The sequence below is a fragment of the Scyliorhinus torazame genome, chromosome 27, assembly GCF_047496885.1.
Source record: "Scyliorhinus torazame isolate Kashiwa2021f chromosome 27, sScyTor2.1, whole genome shotgun sequence".
Classification (NCBI taxonomy): domain Eukaryota; kingdom Metazoa; phylum Chordata; class Chondrichthyes; order Carcharhiniformes; family Scyliorhinidae; genus Scyliorhinus; species Scyliorhinus torazame.
Genome location: NC_092733.1, coordinates 2,702,509 through 2,722,309, shown reverse-complemented (window position 1 = coordinate 2,722,309; position 19,801 = coordinate 2,702,509). Strand labels below are relative to the sequence as shown.

General features: G+C 51.4%; 1 protein-coding gene across 4 annotated transcripts in view; it reads right to left on the bottom strand.

Moving 5' to 3' along the window:
* LOC140403126 (3',5'-cyclic-AMP phosphodiesterase 4B-like) overlaps window positions 1-19,801 on the bottom strand; it is a 965,446-nt gene that overhangs the window by 247,767 nt on the left and 697,878 nt on the right. For all 4 annotated transcript variants that reach the window (XM_072490777.1, XM_072490775.1, XM_072490776.1 and 1 more), the window contains 2 exons: window positions 12,658-12,728; window positions 1,273-1,316 (listed from right to left, as the gene is read on the bottom strand). In XM_072490777.1, coding sequence (XP_072346878.1) covers window positions 1,273-1,316; window positions 12,658-12,728 — 115 coding nt within the window. The remainder of the gene's footprint in view (window positions 1-1,272; window positions 1,317-12,657; window positions 12,729-19,801) is intronic.

The following is a 19,801-nucleotide window of genomic DNA, read 5'->3' as shown; positions in this document are numbered from 1 at the left end:
TAAAGCGCATGGGATTGGGGGAAATGTATTGAGGTGGATAGAAAACTGATTGGCAGAGAGAAAACAAAGAGTTGGGATTAATGGGTCCTTTTCAAATTTTGCAGGCAGTAACCAGTGGGGTACCACAGGGATCGGTGCTGGGACCCCAGCTATTCACATTATATATTAATGATTTGGATGAGGGAACAAAATGTAACATCTCAAAGTTTGCAGCTGATACCAAGTTAGGTGGGAGGGAGAATTGTGATGAGGATGCAGGGATCCTACAGCAAGATCTGGACAGGTTGGGCGAGTGGGCAAACCAATGGCAGATGCAGTATAATTTGGTTAAGTGTGAGGTGATTCACTTTGGAAGCAAAAACAGGAAGGCAGATTACTACCTGAATGGTTGTAAATTGGGAGAGGGGAGTGTGCAGCGGGACCTGGGTGTCCTTGTGCACCAGTCGCTGAAGGTAAGCATGCAGGCGCAGGAGGGATGTGTTGCTGCAATTGTACAGGGCCTTGGTGAGGCCACACCTGGAGTATTGTGGGCAGTTTTGGTCTCCTTCTCTGAGGAAGGGTGTTCTTGCTCTCGAAGGAGTGCAGCGAAGGTTTACCAGACTGATTCCAGGGATGGCGGGACTGTCATATGAGGAGAGATTGAGTAGGTTGGGATTGTTCTCGCTGGAGTTCAGAAGAATGAGGGGGGATCTCATAGAGACTTATAAAATTCTAACAGGACTGGACAGGGTAGATGCAGGGAAGATGTTACCAATGATGGGTGTGTCCAGAACCAAGGGTCACAGTCTGAGGATTCAGGGTAAACCATTTCGGACAGAGATAAGGAGACATTTCTTCACACAAAGAGTGGAGCCTGTAGAATTCATTACCACAGGACGTAGTTGATGCTAAATCATTGAATATATTCAAGAGGCGGCTGGATATAGCACTTGGGGAGAAAGGGATCAAAGGCTATGGGGAAAAGCAGGATTAGGCTATTGAGTTGGATGATCAGCCATGAACGTGTTGAATGGCGGAGTAGGCTCGAAGGGCCAAAAGGCCTCCTCCTGCTCCTATCTTCTATGTATATCTGTATGTATGTAACTTTACCTGGCCTTGGTGCTTTATTTTGTATCTAACCATGTGATGTGCTGGCCCTGTGAAATCATGATTTTAATGCAAGCTGTGGAGCTCCTCTGCAGCGGGGTTGAGCCTGATGCTGTGAACACACAACCTGCTATAGTTGCAAAGGACAAAAGCTCCTGCTCCCATCGAGTACAAAAGGTTGTTTACCTGACAGAGTACACAGAGCAGGCTGCGGCCCTGCTGGTGACCTCCTGTGGAGGAAAGGAGAAAAACAAGTTAATGTAACTCGAGGCACTGAGACACGATGCACACAGACAGGATGCAGACACGATGCACACAGACAGGATGCAGACACCATACACACAGACAGGATGCAGACACCATACACACAGACAGGATGCAGACACCATACACACAGACAGGATGCAGACACGATACACACAGACAGGATGCAGACACCATGCACACAGACAGGATGCAGACACCATACACACAGACAGGATGCCGGCACGATACACACAGACAGGATGCAGACACCATACACACAGACAGGATGCAGACACGATACACACAGACAGGATGCAGACACCATGCACACAGACAGGATGCAGACACCATACACACAGACAGGATGCAGACACCATGCACACAGACAGGATGCAGACACCATGCACACAGACAGGATGCAGACACCATGCACACAGACAGGATGCAGACACGATACACACAGACAGGATGCAGACACCATGCACACAGACAGGATGCAGACACCATGCACACAGACAGGATGCAGACACGATACACACAGACAGGATGCAGACACCATAACACACAGACAGGATGCAGACACCATGCACACAGACAGGATGCAGACACCATACACACAGACAGGATGCAGACACCATACACACAGACAGGATGCAGACACCATACACACAGACAGGATGCAGACACCATACACACAGACAGGATGCAGGCACCATACACACAGACAGGATGCAGACACCATACACACAGACAGGATGCAGACACCATACACACAGACAGGATGCAGACACCATACACACAGACAGGATGCAGACACCATACACGCAGACAGGATGCAGACAGGATGCAGACACCATACACACAGACAGGATGCACACAGACAGGATGCAGACACCACACACACAGGCAGGATGCAGACACCATACACACAGACAGTGTGCAGACACCATACACACAGACAGGATGCAGGCACCATACACACAGACAGGATGCAGGCACCATACACACAGACAGGATGCAGACACCATACACGCAGACAGGATGCAATCACCATACACACAGACAGGATGCAGGCACCATAACACACAGACAGGATGCAGACACGATACACACAGACAGGATGCAGACACCATGCACACAGACAGGATGCAGACACCATACACACAGACAGGATGCAGACACCATACACACAGACAGTGTGCAGACACCATACACACAGACAGGATGCAGACACCATGCACACAGACAGGATGCAGGCACCATACACGCAGACAGGATGCAATCACCATACACACAGACAGGATGCAGACACCATACACACAGACAGGATGCAGACACCATACACACAGACAGTGTGCAGACACCATACACACAGACAGGATGCAGACACCATAACACACAGACAGGATGCAGACACCATACACACAGACAGGATGCAGACACCATACACGCAGACAGGATGCAGACACCATACACGCAGACAGGATGCAATCACCATACACACAGACAGGATGCAGACACCATAACACACAGACAGGATGCAGACACCATACACACAGACAGGATGCAGACACGATGCACACAGACAGGGTGCAGACACCATAACACACAGACAGGATGCAGGCACCATACACACAGACAGGATGCAGACACCATAACACACAGACAGGATGCAGACACCATACACACAGACAGGATGCAGACACCATACACACAGACAGGATGCAGACACCATACACGCAGACAGGATGCAGACAGGATGCAGACACCATACACACAGACAGGATGCACACAGACAGGATGCAGACACCACACACACAGGCAGGATGCAGACACCATACACACAGACAGTGTGCAGACACCATACACACAGACAGGATGCAGGCACCATACACACAGACAGGATGCAGGCACCATACACACAGACAGGATGCAGACACCATACACACAGACAGGATGCAGACACCATAACACACAGACAGGATGCAGACACCATACACACAGACAGGATGCAGACACCATAACACACAGACAGGATGCAGACACCATACACGCAGACAGGATGCAGACACCATACACGCAGACAGGATGCAATCACCATACACACAGACAGGATGCAGACACCATAACACACAGACAGGATGCAGACACCATACACACAGACAGGATGCAGACACGATGCACACAGACAGGGTGCAGACACCATAACACACAGACAGGATGCAGGCACCATACACACAGACAGGATGCAGACACCATAACACACAGACAGGATGCAGACACCATACACACAGACAGGATGCAGACACCATACACGCAGACAGGATGCAGACAGGATGCAGACACCATACACACAGACAGGATGCACACAGACAGGATGCAGACACCACACACACAGGCAGGATGCAGACACCATACACACAGACAGTGTGCAGACACCATACACACAGACAGGATGCAGGCACCATACACACAGACAGGATGCAGGCACCATACACACAGACAGGATGCAGACACCATACACACAGACAGGATGCAGACACCATACACGCAGACAGGATGCAGACACCATAACACACAGACAGGATGCAGACACCATGCACACAGACAGGATGCAGGCACCATAACACACAGACAGGATGCAGACACCATACACACAGACAGGATGCAGGCACCATACACACAGACAGGATGCAGGCACCATACACACAGACAGGATGCAGACACCATACACACAGACAGGATGCAGACACCATACACGCAGACAGGATGCAGACACCATAACACACAGACAGGATGCAGACACCATACACACAGACAGGATGCAGACACCATACACGCAGACAGGATGCAGACACCATAACACACAGACAGGATGCAATCACCATACACACAGACAGGATGCAGGCACCATAACACACAGACAGGATGCAGACACCATACACACAGACAGGATGCAATCACCATACACACAGACAGGATGCAGACACCATACACACAGACAGGATGCAGACACCATACACACAGACAGGATGCAGGCACCATACACGCAGACAGGATGCAATCACCATACACACAGACAGGATGCAGACACCATACACACAGACAGGATGCAGACACCATAACACACAGACAGGATGCAGACACCATGCACACAGACAGGATGCAGGCACCATACACGCAGACAGGATGCAATCACCATACACACAGACAGGATGCAGACACCATACACACAGACAGGATGCAGACACCATAACACACAGACAGGATGCAGACACCATGCACACAGACAGGATGCAGGCACCATACACGCAGACAGGATGCAATCACCATACACACAGACAGGATGCAGACACCATAACACACAGACAGGATGCAGACACCATACACACAGACAGGATGCAGACACCATAACACACAGACAGGATGCAGACACCATACACACAGACAGGATGCAGACACCATAACACACAGACAGGATGCAGACACCATACACACAGACAGGATGCAGACACCATACACACAGACAGGATGCAGACACCATACACGCAGACAGGATGCAGACAGGATGCAGACACCATACACACAGACAGGATGCACACAGACAGGATGCAGACACCACACACACAGGCAGGATGCAGACACCATACACACAGACAGTGTGCAGACACCATACACACAGACAGGATGCAGGCACCATACACACAGACAGGATGCAGGCACCATACACACAGACAGGATGCAGACACCATACACACAGACAGGATGCAGACACCATACACGCAGACAGGATGCAATCACCATACACACAGACAGGATGCAGGCACCATACACGCAGACAGGATGCAATCACCATACACACAGACAGGATGCAGACACCATACACACAGACAGGATGCAATCACCATGCACACAGACAGGATGCAGACACCATACACACAGACAGGATGCAGACACCATACACACAGACAGGATGCAGACACCATGCACACAGACAGGATGCAGGCACCATACACGCAGACAGGATGCAGACACCATACACACAGACAGGATGCAATCACCATACACACAGACAGGATGCAGACACCATACACACAGACAGGATGCAGACACCATACACACAGACAGGATGCAGACACCATGCACACAGACAGGATGCAGGCACCATACACGCAGACAGGATGCAATCACCATACACACAGACAGGATGCAGACACCATAACACACAGACAGGATGCAGACACCATACACACAGACAGGATGCAGACACCATAACACACAGACAGGATGCAGACACCATACACACAGACGGGATGCAGACACCATAACACACAGACAGGATGCAGACACCATACACAGTATGCAGACACCATACACACAGACAGGATGCACACAGACAGGATGCAGACACCATACACACAGACAGGATGCAGACACCATACACACAGACAGGATGCAGACACCATACACGCAGACAGGATGCAGACACCATACACGCAGACAGGATGCAGACACCATACACGCAGACAGGATGCAGACACCATACACGCAGACAGGATGCAGACATCATACACGCAGACAGGATGCAGACACCTTACACACAGACAGGATGCAGACACCTTACACACAGACAGGATGCAGACACCTTACACACAGACAGGATGCAGACACCATACACACAGACAGGATGCAGACACCATACACACAGACAGGATGCAGACACCATACACACAGACAGGATGCAGACACCATACACACAGACAGGATGCAGACACCATACACACAGACAGGATGCAGACACCATACACACAGACAGGATGCAGACACCATACACACAGACAGGATGCAGACACCATACACACAGACAGGATGCAGACACCATACACACAGACAGGATGCACACAGACAGGATGCAGACACCATGCACACAGACAGGATGCAGACACCATACACACAGACCGGATGCGATGCAGACACCATACACACAGACAGGATGCAGACACGATGCACACAGACAGGATGCAGACACCATACACACAGACAGGATGCAGACACCATACACACAGACAGGATGCAGGCACCATACACACAGACAGGATGCAGGCACCATACACACAGACAGGATGCAGACACCATACACACAGACAGGGTGCAGACACCATACACACAGACAGTGTGCAGACACCATACACACAGACAGGATGCAGACACCATACACACAGACAGGATGCAGACACCATACACACAGACAGGATGCAGACACCATGCACACAGACAGGATGCAGACACCATGCACACAGACAGGATGCAGACACCATACACGCAGACAGGATGCAATCACCATACACACAGACAGGATGCAGACACCATACACACAGACAGTGTGCAGACACCATACACACAGACAGGATGCAGACACCATACACACAGACAGTGTGCAGACACCATAACACACAGACAGGATGCAGACACCATACACACAGACGGGATGCAGACACCATAACACACAGACAGGATGCAGACACCATACACAGTATGCAGACACCATACACACAGACAGGATGCACACAGACAGGATGCAGACACCATACACACAGACAGGATGCAGACACCATACACACAGACAGGATGCAGACACCATACACGCAGACAGGATGCAGACACCATACACGCAGACAGGATGCAGACACCATACACGCAGACAGGATGCAGACACCATACACGCAGACAGGATGCAGACATCATACACGCAGACAGGATGCAGACACCTTACACACAGACAGGATGCAGACACCTTACACACAGACAGGATGCAGACACCTTACACACAGACAGGATGCAGACACCATACACACAGACAGGATGCAGACACCATACACACAGACAGGATGCAGACACCATACACACAGACAGGATGCAGACACCATACACACAGACAGGATGCAGACACCATACACACAGACAGGATGCAGACACCATACACACAGACAGGATGCAGACACCATACACACAGACAGGATGCAGACACCATACACACAGACAGGATGCACACAGACAGGATGCAGACACCATGCACACAGACAGGATGCAGACACCATACACACAGACCGGATGCGATGCAGACACCATACACACAGACAGGATGCAGACACGATGCACACAGACAGGATGCAGACACCATACACACAGACAGGATGCAGACACCATACACACAGACAGGATGCAGACACCATACACACAGACAGGATGCAGACACCATACACACAGACAGGATGCTGACAGGACTCATAGATAGATTGAGACAGGATACAGTTGGCATAGTGACAGACTACACAGACAGGATAGACGCAGGTAATACATTGACATGATACAGAGACAGAATTAACAAACAGGTTTCACAGACAGCATCCGGACCGGAGAAACGCCGACCGGAGAAACGCCGACCGGAGAAACGCCGACCGGAGAAACGCCGACCGGAGAAACGCCGACCGGAGAAACGCCGACCGGAGAAACGCCGACCGGAGAAACGCCGACCGGAGAAACGCCGACCGGAGAAACGCCGACCGGAGAAACGCCGACCGGAGAAACGCCGACCGGAGAAACGCCGACCGGAGAAACGCCGACCGGAGAAACGCCGACCGGAGAAACGCCGACCGGAGAAACGCCGACCGGAGAAACGCCGACCGGAGAAACGCCGACCGGAGAAACGCCGACCGGAGAAACGCCGACCGGAGAAACGCCGACCGGAGAAACGCCGACCGGAGAAACGCCGACCGGAGAAACGCCGACCGGAGAAACGCCGACCGGAGAAACGCCGACCGGAGAAACGCCGACCGGAGAAACGCCGACCGGAGAAACGCCGACCGGAGAAACGCCGACCGGAGAAACGCCGACCGGAGAAACGCCGACCGGAGAAACGCCGACCGGAGAAACGCCGACCGGAGAAACGCCGACCGGAGAAACGCCGGCAGGAGAAACGCCGGCAGGAGAAACGCCGGCAGGAGAAACGCCGGCAGGAGAAACGCCGGCAGGAGAAACGCCGGCAGGAGAAACGCCGGCAGGAGAAACGCCGGCAGGATAAACGCCGGCAGGATAAACGCCGGCAGGATAAACGCCGGCAGGATAAACGCCGGCAGGATAAACGCCGGCAGGATAAACGCCGGCAGGATAAACGCCGGCAGGATAAACGCCGGCAGGATAAACGCCGGCAGGATAAACACAGGCAGGAAAAACGCAAACAGGATAAACGCCGGCAGGATAAACACAGGCAGGAAAAACGCAAACAGGATAAACACAGGCAGGAAAAACGCAAACAGGATGCAGACAGAAATGTGAGGAATTGCGTGGAGACAGAGTAGACAGGAACATACACAGAGTAAACTGTCATCTGTGTCTTTCCGCAATAGATACTGGATTATAACATAATTGGTGGCTATTTGTTATTGGATCCACAGTGATTGAGTATCCCACAGTGACAATCTTACAGGCACAGTGCCTCCACTCTGAGCTGACAGAGTATCTCACACTGACATTCTTACAGTGCCCCCAGTGCCTTCTCACTGAGCTGACAGAGTATCCCACACTGACATTCTTACAGTGCCCCCAGTGCCTTCTCACTGAGCTGACAGAGTATCCCACACTGACATTCTTACAGTGCCCCCAGTGCCTTCTCACTGAGCTGACAGAGTATCCCAGTGACAATCTTACAGTGCCCCCCGTGCCTTCTCACTGAGCTGACAGAGTATCCCAGTGACAATCTTACAGTGCCCCCAGTGCCTTCTCACTGAGCTGACAGAGTATCCTACACTGACATTCTTACAGTGCCCCCAGTGCCTCCACTCTAAGCTGTGCTTGGCTCTAGAGTAACGTAGTGTTGGATTGCGGTGACTGAGTTGGATAGCTCAAGTCGGGAAGCCTCCTGAATTGCTGTTCCTGCCTTGGTAAAAAGTGAGCCCGACACCCACAATGTTTGTCCCAGTGGGAGGGGTGGGAAGTACAGGATGGAGTGAAGCCTGCTAACTCCGAGGGAAGGGTATCAGTGGGCAGAGGGGCGGACAAGCCTTGAGGCAGGCTGCTTAGGAGGCCAGTCTGGGTTCTGCGTTTGAGGATTTGTGGCCTTCTAACTCTCACCCCTCAACCACCCCCAATCTACTACCCCCACCCCCACCCACCCCACGCCTTCCCACCCCGGCCTGGCCCTCTCCCATCCATTGCTCCTTTGACCTTTCATACCAACCTCTGATCTTTAAACACTCCCCATGACCCTTATGGACTCACTGACAACTTATGGCCCCCAGCTACTCCCCGTGTCCCCTTGTTCTTCCCCTCATGCCCCTTCCATGCCCATTCACTCATTATGCATCATGCACATAATCAATAAGTTGCTGAGAGGGAAATAAATACCCATTCACAAATCTTTTGAAAAACAAACTGCTGTTCCTACAGCTCTATAAATATTGTAGAAATGCAGCATAATGTTTGTGAGCTCAGACTAATAAAAGTATTCATTCAGCAGAGGCGGGGGATCTAATTTGACAACAGATGTGAATTGTCGGCTTTGCTTGATTGACATCCTTAAATGGTTGTAAGTTGTTAATTCTGTGTTCTCTGTTGTCAATGCCACAATGTTTATTTAGACAAGGTAAGTGGTGTGAAGCGTTTGAAGCCTCTGTTATTGATAGTTTGATGGTCTGTCTGATTAACTCTTTTAAAGGGTTATAGCAAATACAATTCTTTTTTTCAACAGAAGATTTGTGATTGGGTGTTTCTTTATCCCTCTCAGAAGATCAACTCTTGACACTGTTATGCAGCTCAGTGATTATTTACTTAATGCAAGCTGGGTATTGAATGGGAATGAACAATATCCGGAGCCATGGGGAGTGGCTGGTGAACATTAGTTGACATTGAGCTGACATGGGCGGTATGGAAGAATTGTGGGGCTGTGGCAAGAACCTTTGAACTTAGCTTTCCAAAGGTTTCTGAATCCAGACTACGGTTCATAGATCCTGAAGGATAATTAACCACGAGCTATGGAAAAGCTGCCTGTCCCCACAATGGAGCTGCCAGGTTGGGAGTGCAGGAAGCAGATCAGTACCCACACCATATTCCATGGCAGTGAAAATAGGCGGCTTCAAGAATGGGGACAGAGGTCCTGGAATCGGGCCCTTCCCACCATTTTTAAATGGCTTCAGAGCTGTTCCAACTCCATGGAAATGGAGTATATCCCCTGATGAAGATTCCTAGTTGATGCCCTGCTGGACAATCCGGAATCCACAGAGTAGTTCGGCACGGTGGCACAGTGGGTAGCACTACTGCCTCACAGCGCTATTGTGTCATTAATACCTCTCACTGACACTGGCACCAGTTAGTGCAGGCTAACGCTGCTCCTGGGGGAACATGTGCCAGTGCTATGCCACAGAACCAAGGAAAGCAGAGTGAGAGGTTAAAGCCTGTCAAGGTTTTGCCAGTATCAGAGAGCACCCACCCCAGGAAATTAGCCCCAGATCACAGCCTAAGATAACCCCCGGGAAATCCACTGGAATTCTCATAGAATCTCTACAGTGCGGTAGGAGGCCATTCAGCCCATCGAGTCTCCATTGACCCTGTGAAAGGGCACCTTACCTAGGCCCAGTATCCTGCCCTATCTTCATAACTCTGTACATTGATCTGCCACTAAGGGCAATTTATCATTGGCCAATCCACCTAACCTGCACATCTTTGGACTGTGGGAGGAAACCGGTGCACCCGGAGGAAACCCACACACACAGGGGGAGAACGTGCAAACTCCACACACAGACAGTGACCCGAGCCGGGAATCGAACCTGCGACCCTGGCGCTGTGAGGCAGTAGTGCTACCCACCGTGCCACCATGCTGACCCACTCTGTGGATTCTGGATTGTCCAGCAGGGCATCAACTAGGAATCTTCATCAGGGGATATACTGGGATTCACTGGGAAGAATTCGGCTGGGATTATCTGGCAAGATCAAGCAAGAATATTTGGACAGGAATTGTTTGGGCGTTTAGCCTCCAGGGTAACAGCTGTTCTCATTGTTTCTCCAGGGCTCCTGCCAACGTTCCATCAAGATTATTTCAGGGGATTGAGATAATCCCCTGGAGATTGGAAGCACGTGTGTGCGATTGGGGCACAGGGACCAGGAGTCACCAAGTTCAGTTTGCAGCCGTTAACTCAGTTTAATCAGTAACGATTGGCACCTATCTGAACAAACTGAGGCTGTCTGGAAAAGAGAAAGCTGAGAGGAGGCCTGATGGAGAATGTTAAACATTATGAAGGGGTTCAGTGAAGTGAACGTGGAGAAACCGTTTCCTCGTGCAAGAACAAAGGGGCATAAATATTAGCTGATCATTATTAAAATTAAATAAAGTAGCACAATGGTTAGCACTGTTGCCTCACAGTGCCAGGGTCCCAGGTTCGATTCCGGCTTGGGTCACTGTCTGTGCGGAGTCTGCACGTTCTCCCCGTGTGTGCGTGGGTTTCCTCCGGGTGCTCTGGTTTCCTCCCACAGTCCAAAGATGTGCAGGTTAGGTGGATTGGCCACGATAAAATTGCTCTTTAGTGTCCAAAGGTTGGATGGGGTTACTGGGATAGGGTAGGGGATTGGGTAGGGTGCTCTTTGGCGGCTTGGTGCAGACTCGATGGGCCGAATGGCCTCCTAATGAATTGAAGGGATTCTCCGATTCTATCCTACGATATACGAAAAATGTGAAGAAGGAAATTGTAGTGGGAGGAGCCTTTGGGGTGTATAATTATCGGCGTCGGCCGATTGGACTGAATAGTTAGTGATTCTCCGAGGAATCATTATTAATCTATATAACCTGTGGCAAAACATAAATAAATGTCTCATGTCTACACCAAGGTCTCCGGTTCGATTCCGGCTTGGGTCTCTGTCTGTGCGGAGTCTGCACGTTCTCCCCGTGTGTGCGTGGGTTTCCTCCGGGTGCTCCGGTATCCTCCCACAGTCCAAAGATGTGCGGGTTAGGTGGATTGGCCATGGTAAATTGCCCTCAGTGTCCAAAATTGCCCTTAGTGTGGGTGGGGTTACTGGGTTATGAGGATAGGGTGGAGGTGTGGGCTTGGGTAGGGTGCTCTTTCCAAGACCCGGTGCAGACTTGATGGGCCGAATGGCCTCCTTCTGCACTGTAAATTCTATGAAATGAAATCTGTGATTGGGTAGTGAGATATTCCCATTGACTCCCTCAATGAATGACTAAATCATTGGTGACTACAGGGCAGGCTGTGATTGGTCTGTGACTGGTCCACACCTTGTGCTGTGATTTGCTGAACAGAGCAGCTTCCTGTTACTCACTTATTCGGGGGTCCTGGAGTGTTGGCCAGGACAGTGAAGTTGTTTCTCACACTGCGCAAACTCGCCAGAATCTGGGGGGGGAAGAAAGGAATAGGTAAAAGGCAGGTACAGCAGGGGCTACAGAGTAAAGCTCCCGCGACACTGTCCCCATCAAACACTCCCAGGACAGGTACAGCACGGGGTTAGATACAGAGTAAAGCTCCCTCTACACTGTCCCCATCAAACACTCCCAGGGCAGGTACAGCACGGGGTTAGAGACAGAGTAAAGCTCCCTCTACACTGTCCCCATCAAACACTCCCAGGGCAGGTACAGCACGGGGTTAGAGACAGAGTAAAGCTCCCTCTACACTGTCCCCATCAAACACTCCCAGGGCAGGTACAGCACGGGGTTAGATACAGAGTAAAGCTCCCTCTACACTGTCCCCATCAAACACTCCCAGGGCAGGTACAGCACGGGGTTAGAGACAGAGTAAAGCTCCCTCTACACTGTCCCCATCAAACACTCCCAGGGCAGGTACAGCACGGGGTTAGATACAGAGTAAAGCTCCCTGTGCATTGTCAGATACAGGAAGTGGTTGATATTCTGTTGCTCCATGGTAATGGGAGGACCTTGTTGCCATCCAGCAATCACTTGGATTACTCACAGCTGTTCTGTGGACCAACTTTGGTGCTGCTACTTTGAAACTGGAGGTCATGTCTTGGAACGTGCACAGTTCCTCAGCCAGCAAGGTGGTGCTGTCTGTGAAATCCGGTCTGTCAACTCGTGTTGGCACAGAATGCCAAATTTGTACCATCATCGCCTTCCTTCTCAAGGTGACAACAATAGCCAAGAGGAAACGGAATGGAGAAAGTATGCTGTCTTGACATATTCTGTGATGATGTGAAGGAGTGTCTGTTGCCCCTGTAGTACCTGGAGTTACTGTATAAGCTTTGAAGATGTTAGTGTCCCACGTCGGGACACTGCATTGTGTGATGTATCAGCATGACTGCTGATGGGCGCTATCAAATCCTTCATGAAATCAATAAAGTTGATTGCAAATGGTTTCTGATATTCTCGGGCATGACAAAAGAGGAGGTAGCCCAGACACTCAAAGGGTTTAAAACTGAGAAGGAGTAGGTATTGGATAGGCTGTCTGTACTTCAAGCTGATAAAGCACGGAGGATGGATACGATGCATCCAAGGATACTGAGGGAATGAGTGGAAATTGTGGAGGCACTGACCATCATTTTTCAGTCTTCCTTAGACTCAGGGCTGGTGCCAGAGAGCTGGAAAATTGCAAATGTTACATTCTTATTCTAAAGGGGTGCAGAGATAAGGTCGGCAACTATAGGCTAGTGAGTTTAACCTCAGTGGTGGGGAAGCTTCTAGGTAAGGAGAAAATTAATAGTCATTTGAGCGAGTGTAAGCTAATCCAGGCATGCCAGAATGGATTTGTTAAGGGTGCTGTATATTCACGTTTGTTCCTAGTTGGAACAGACTCATTTTAAGAGTTTGATAGTGTGACGTATTAATGGCATCATTGGCAGTTTGGGCGGGCTCAGTCAGTCTGGTATCGCGGCCTGTAGAGACGCCACCTTTCAATAAAGCTCTTGTTGGTTTGTACTGTCGTGGTCTGCAAGCCTATCCTTTAACATTACCACCAAGAAGCTGGCGACGAGGAGGTTGATCCACATGCAAACACGCGGAAGGACCTGCAGGTGTCCGGTGGAGTAAGAAACATTGTTGATCCATCGTGCAGCCATCCAAAAAGGGATTAAGAAAATAAAAACATTTCTACATCAAAGCTGGCAACAGAGGGGTGCCAAATAATAGCAGGACCATCGAAGCAACCAAAATTTAAACAAAGGTTTTGGTGAAAACAGCATCAAAATAAGCTTACCATGGGCTCTGTCCGGACAGTGCTCCCTCCACTGTGAGTGGCAAGTAACAAATACCTGCAACAATTAATTGAGACCAGGGGAATTTTGCAACATGCCTTGCAAAACTGGGAAAGGAACAGGTTGAGCTCAGGGTTGTTTGAAAGGAAGCAAGAGGAAGGTAGTGCCAGAAACGTTGAGGCACATCCTGCTTTTGCAGTAATAATGGTGGCAGGTTTTCGCTCCATGTGATCAAATAACTAAAATGCTGAGTGCTGGAGCTCAGACGCTGAAAGATCAAATACTTTGTGCAGGTGAACAAAATTGTAGCGGACATAGTAGTTCCAACCCTCCTGAGGAGGATGGAGGAGAAACAGAAAAAACAGGCTGGAAGACTTAGTGAAATAGTGGAGATGTTGCAGGGTCACTTCTCACCTAAACCCTTGGTCACCGCCAGGAGTTCCAGGTTCCACCAATATAACCAGCAAGAAGGAGAATCAAACACACAATTTGCAGATACTTTAAAGAAATTAGCTGAATTCTTTGAATTTGGAGAGGTCTTGAACGACACCATTAGAGACAGACTCGTGTGTGGGTTAAGAAGGAAAGCTATCCGGGAATGAATGAAATTAAATGAAAATCGCTTATTGTTACAAGTAGGCTTCAAATGAATTTACTGTGAAAAGCCCCTAGTCACCACATTCCGGCGCCTGTTCGGGGAGGCTGGTACGGGAATTGAACCGTGCTGCTGGCCTGCCTTGGTCTGCTTGAAAAGCCAACTATTATGAGGCGGTTCATGGACCGGTTGAGGTTCCCAGGGGTGGAGGCAGAGCGGGTGCAGGGACTGGGGGCCCCGATTGGGTTGGAGAAGGTAGTCAAGGGGCTGGCAGGCATGCAGACAGGCAAGGCCCCGGGCTCGGCGACTTCCCCGTAGAATTTTATACGAAGTTCTCGGAGCTGCTGAGCCCGCTCCTGATGAGAACCTTCAATGAGGCAAAGGAGAAAGGGATCCTCCCTCCGACAATGCCGCAGGCATTGATCTCGCTTATCCTGAAGAAGGAGAAGGATCCGCTTCAGTGTGGGTCCTACAGGCCGATATCGCTCCTGAACGTGGATGCCAAGCTGTTGGCAAAAATTCTGGCCACCAGAATAGCGGACTGTGTCCCGGGAGTGATTGGGGAGGACCAGACGGGTTTTGTTAAAGGAAGGCAGCTGAACGCAAATGTGAGGAGGCTCCTGAATATTATCATGATGCCCTCGGGGGGAGGGGGGGGGGGGGGGGGTGGTCGCTGCGATGGATGTGGAGCAGTGGGAGTATCTGTGGGAGGCGCTAGGCAGGTTTGGATTTGGGGAGGGATTTATAGGGTGGGTCAAGCTGCTGTATCAGGCCCCTGTAGCGAGTGTGTCCACAAACCGGCAAAGGTCGGAATATTTCAGGCTGTATCGGGGGATGAGACAGGGGTGTCCCCTGTCCCCGTTGCTGTTTGCCCTGGCAATCGAGCCGTTGGCCATTGCGCTCAGGACTTCGGGGGATTGGAGGGGACTGGTGCGTGGAGGGGAGGAGCACCGGGTCTCCCTCTACGTGGATGACCTGCTGTTGTATATTTCGGACCCGTTAGAGGGGATGGGGGAGGTCATGCGGATCCTGGGGGACTTCGGGTGGTTCTCGGGGTATAAGTGGGGAAGAGTGAGCTGTTCGTGGTCCACGGTAGGGGCCAGGAGGAGAGACTGAGGGAGCTCCCGCTCAGGATAGTGGAGAGGAGCTTTCGGTACTTGGGGATACAAGTGGCCAGGAACTGGGATGCCCTGCACAGGCTCAATTTAACCCGGCTAGTGGAGCAGATGGAGGGAGAGTTTAAAAGGTGGGATACGCTCCCACTTTCCTTGGCAGGACGGGTGCAGACTGTGAAGATGACGGTTCTCCCCAGGTTCCTCTTCGTGTTTCAGTGCCTCCCCATTTTCATCCCCATGTCCTTTTTCAAGCGGGTGAATAGGATTGCGATACACCACTAATCTGGTGGTGACAGCGGCACTGAGGATCTGGGGGCAGTGGAGGAGACACGGGAGAGGAGGGGGCCTCTGTGTGGACCCCGATACGGAATAACAACAGATTTGCTCCGGGTAGGTTGGATGGGGGATACCAAGGCTGGTATAGGGCAGGTATTAAGAGGATGGGGGACCTGTTTATAGACGGGACTTTCCCTAACATGCAGGCGCTGGAGGAGAAGTTCGGCCTGCCCCCGGGGAATGTGTTCAGGTACCTCCAGGTTCGGGACTTTCTTAGAAAACAGGTGGGGACATTTCCGCTGCTGCACCCGCGTAGGATCCAGGACAGAGTGGTGTCTGGCATCTGGGTTGGGGAGGGGAAGGTGTCGGACATATACCAGGAGCTGCAGGAGGTGGAGGAAGCCTCAGTGGGGAAGTTGAAGGGCAAGTGGGAGGAGCTGGGTGAGGAGCTGGATGAGGGCCTGTGGGCCGATGCCCTGGGCAGGGTGAACTCCTCCTCATCATGCGCCAGGCTCAGTTTAATTCAGTTTAAGGTGGTGCATCGGGTGCATATAACGGCGGCAAGAATGAGTTAGTTTTTTGGGGTGGAGGACAGGTGCCCGAGATGTGCAGGGAGTCCGGCGAACCATGCCCATATGTTCTGGGCATGCCCGGCGCTTAAAGAACTCTGGCAGGGGTTTGCGAGGGTGATGTCGAGGATTTTGGACACTCGGGTGAAGGAGAGTCCAACAGTAGCGATATTTGGGGTGTCGGAGGATCCGGGCGTGCAGGAAGCGAAAGAGGCCGAGGTTCTGGCCTTTGCCTCCCTGGTAGCACGGAGACGGATCTTCCTAATGTGGAGGAACTCGAAACCCCCGGGTGTGGAGACCTGGGTTAGCGATATGGCGGGGTTCCTCAGCCTGGAGCGAATAAAGTTCGCCCTGAGAGGGTCCTTGATGGGGTTCTCCCGGCGGTGGCAACCTTTCCTTAACTTTCTAGGGGAGCAGTAAGTGTCAGCAGCAGCAGCATCCAGGGGGGGAGGGGGGGGGGGGCTTTATACACTGGCTCTCGCACGTTCGTGCCAGTTTCCCCCACCCTCCATGTTATCCCCCGCTCATCCGTCCCCTCAAACAATCTCTCGTGTCCCCCCCCCCCCCAGGGTTGCTGCTGCTGCTGACCGACCTTCCTCTAACGCTCCGCGAGATAGTCTAGGAACGGTTGCCACCGCTTGTAGAACCCCTGCGCAGACCCCCTTAAGGCAAACTTAATCCTCTCCAACTTTATGAACCCAGCCATGTCGTTTGTCCAGGCCTCCACGCTAGGGGGCTTCGCCTCCTTCCACATTAGCAAGATCCTTCGCCGGGCTACTAGGGACGCAAAGGCCAGAATGCCGGCCTCTTTCGCCTCCTGCACTCCCGGCTCGTCCACGACTCCAAATATTGCTAGCCCCCAGCTTGGCTTGACCCGGACTTTCACCACCTGAGATATTGCTCCCGCCACCCCTCTCCAGAACCCCTCCAGTGCCGGACATGACCAAAACATATGGACATGGTTCGCCGGGCTCCCTGAGCACCTTCCACATCTGTCCTCTACCCCAAAGAACCTACTCAACCTCGCCCCCGTCAAGTGCGCTCTGTGCACCACCTTAAATTGTATCAGGCTGAGCCTGGCACATGAGGAGGAGGAATTGACTCTACCCAGGGCATCAGCCCACAAACCTTCCTCGATCTCCTCCCCCAGCGCCTCCTCCCATTTACCCTTCAACTCTTCTGCTAGTGCTTCCCCCTCTTCTTTCATCTCTTGGTGTATTGCCGACACCTTGCCCTCCCCGACCCATACACCCGAGATCACCCTGTCTTGAATTTCCTGTGTCGGGAGCAGCGGGAATTCCCTGACCTGTCGCCTCACAAAAGCCCTCACCTGCATATATCTGAATGCATTTCCCGGGGGTAGCTCAAACTTCTCCTCCAGTGCCCCTAGGCTCGCAAATGTCCCGTCGATGAACAGGTCCCCCATTCTTCCAATCCCCGCCCGGTGCCAGCACTACCCCTATGCCGTCTCCACTGGCCCCAGATCCTTAACGTTGCCGCCACCACCGGGCTCGTGGTGTACTTTGATGGCGAGAGCGGCAACGGCGCCGACACCAGCGCCCCCAAGCTCGTTCCTTTGCAGGACGCCATCTCCATCCTCTTCCATGCCGCCCCCTCTCCCTCCATAACCCACTTACGGATCATCGCCACGTTAGCTGCCCAGTAGTAGCTCCCTAGGTTTGGCAGCGCCAGCCCTCCTCGGTCCCTACTGCGCTCCAGGTACCCTCTCCTTACCCTAGGGGTTTTGTTCGCCCACACAAACCCCATAATACTCCTACCTACTCTCTTGAAAAAGCCTTTGGTGATCACGATGGGGAGGCACTGGAACACAAACAAAAACCTCGGAAGGACCACCATTTTTACCAACTGCACTCTACCCGCCAACGAGAGCGGCAACATGTCCCATCTTTTGATGTCCACCTCCATTTGGGATTGTTATTTTTTATTATCTGTATTTCTATTTTTGTTATGTAAAAACGCTCTTTGGAAAAACTTTAATTAAAAAAAAAAGAAAAGCCAGCTATTTAGTCCTGTGCTAAACCAGCCCCAACACTTAAAAGTTGATAACAGAAAGTAACTTAGATCTAAAGAAGGCTTTAGAAGATGCAATCTTTATGGAACTAACAGCTAAGGAAGTGCAACAATTAAGCTCCAGCACTAAAGTTCACAAAGTATCGGCTGAAAACCTTAACAACGACACAGGATTAAAATTCCATCGATGTGCAAAAACGGGGCACAGAGAGAGAGTGATTGTAGGAGTAAAGATTGAAAATGCAAGAATTGTTGTACAAAAGGGCACATCGAACATGCGTTTGGAGAAAGAAACAAGTTTCAAACCAGGATTATAAAAAGAAAGAACCAAATACATCAAATGACAAATTGAATAGAGGGATTGTGGATACACAAGAGGATGCGAAAAGGGACTAGAGTCCAAGTTAGAGGGGCTGTATGGCAATCGTTCGAGCATCCTCAGTTTGGCACTGCCATTCCTTGGAGCTCCTGGATTTCCGGGGCGGGATTCTCCACTCCCGCGCCGAAGTGGCCGCGCCGTCGTGAACGCCATCGAGGTTCACGACGGCGCGGAATGGCCCCGGTCCCGACCGATTCAGGCCCTGACAATGGGCTAGGATCGGGGCCGCGTCATCTACACGCGCCAGGACTTGTCGCCCGCGTAAAGGCGGCGCCGCATAGATGACGAGGCCGGCGCCGCA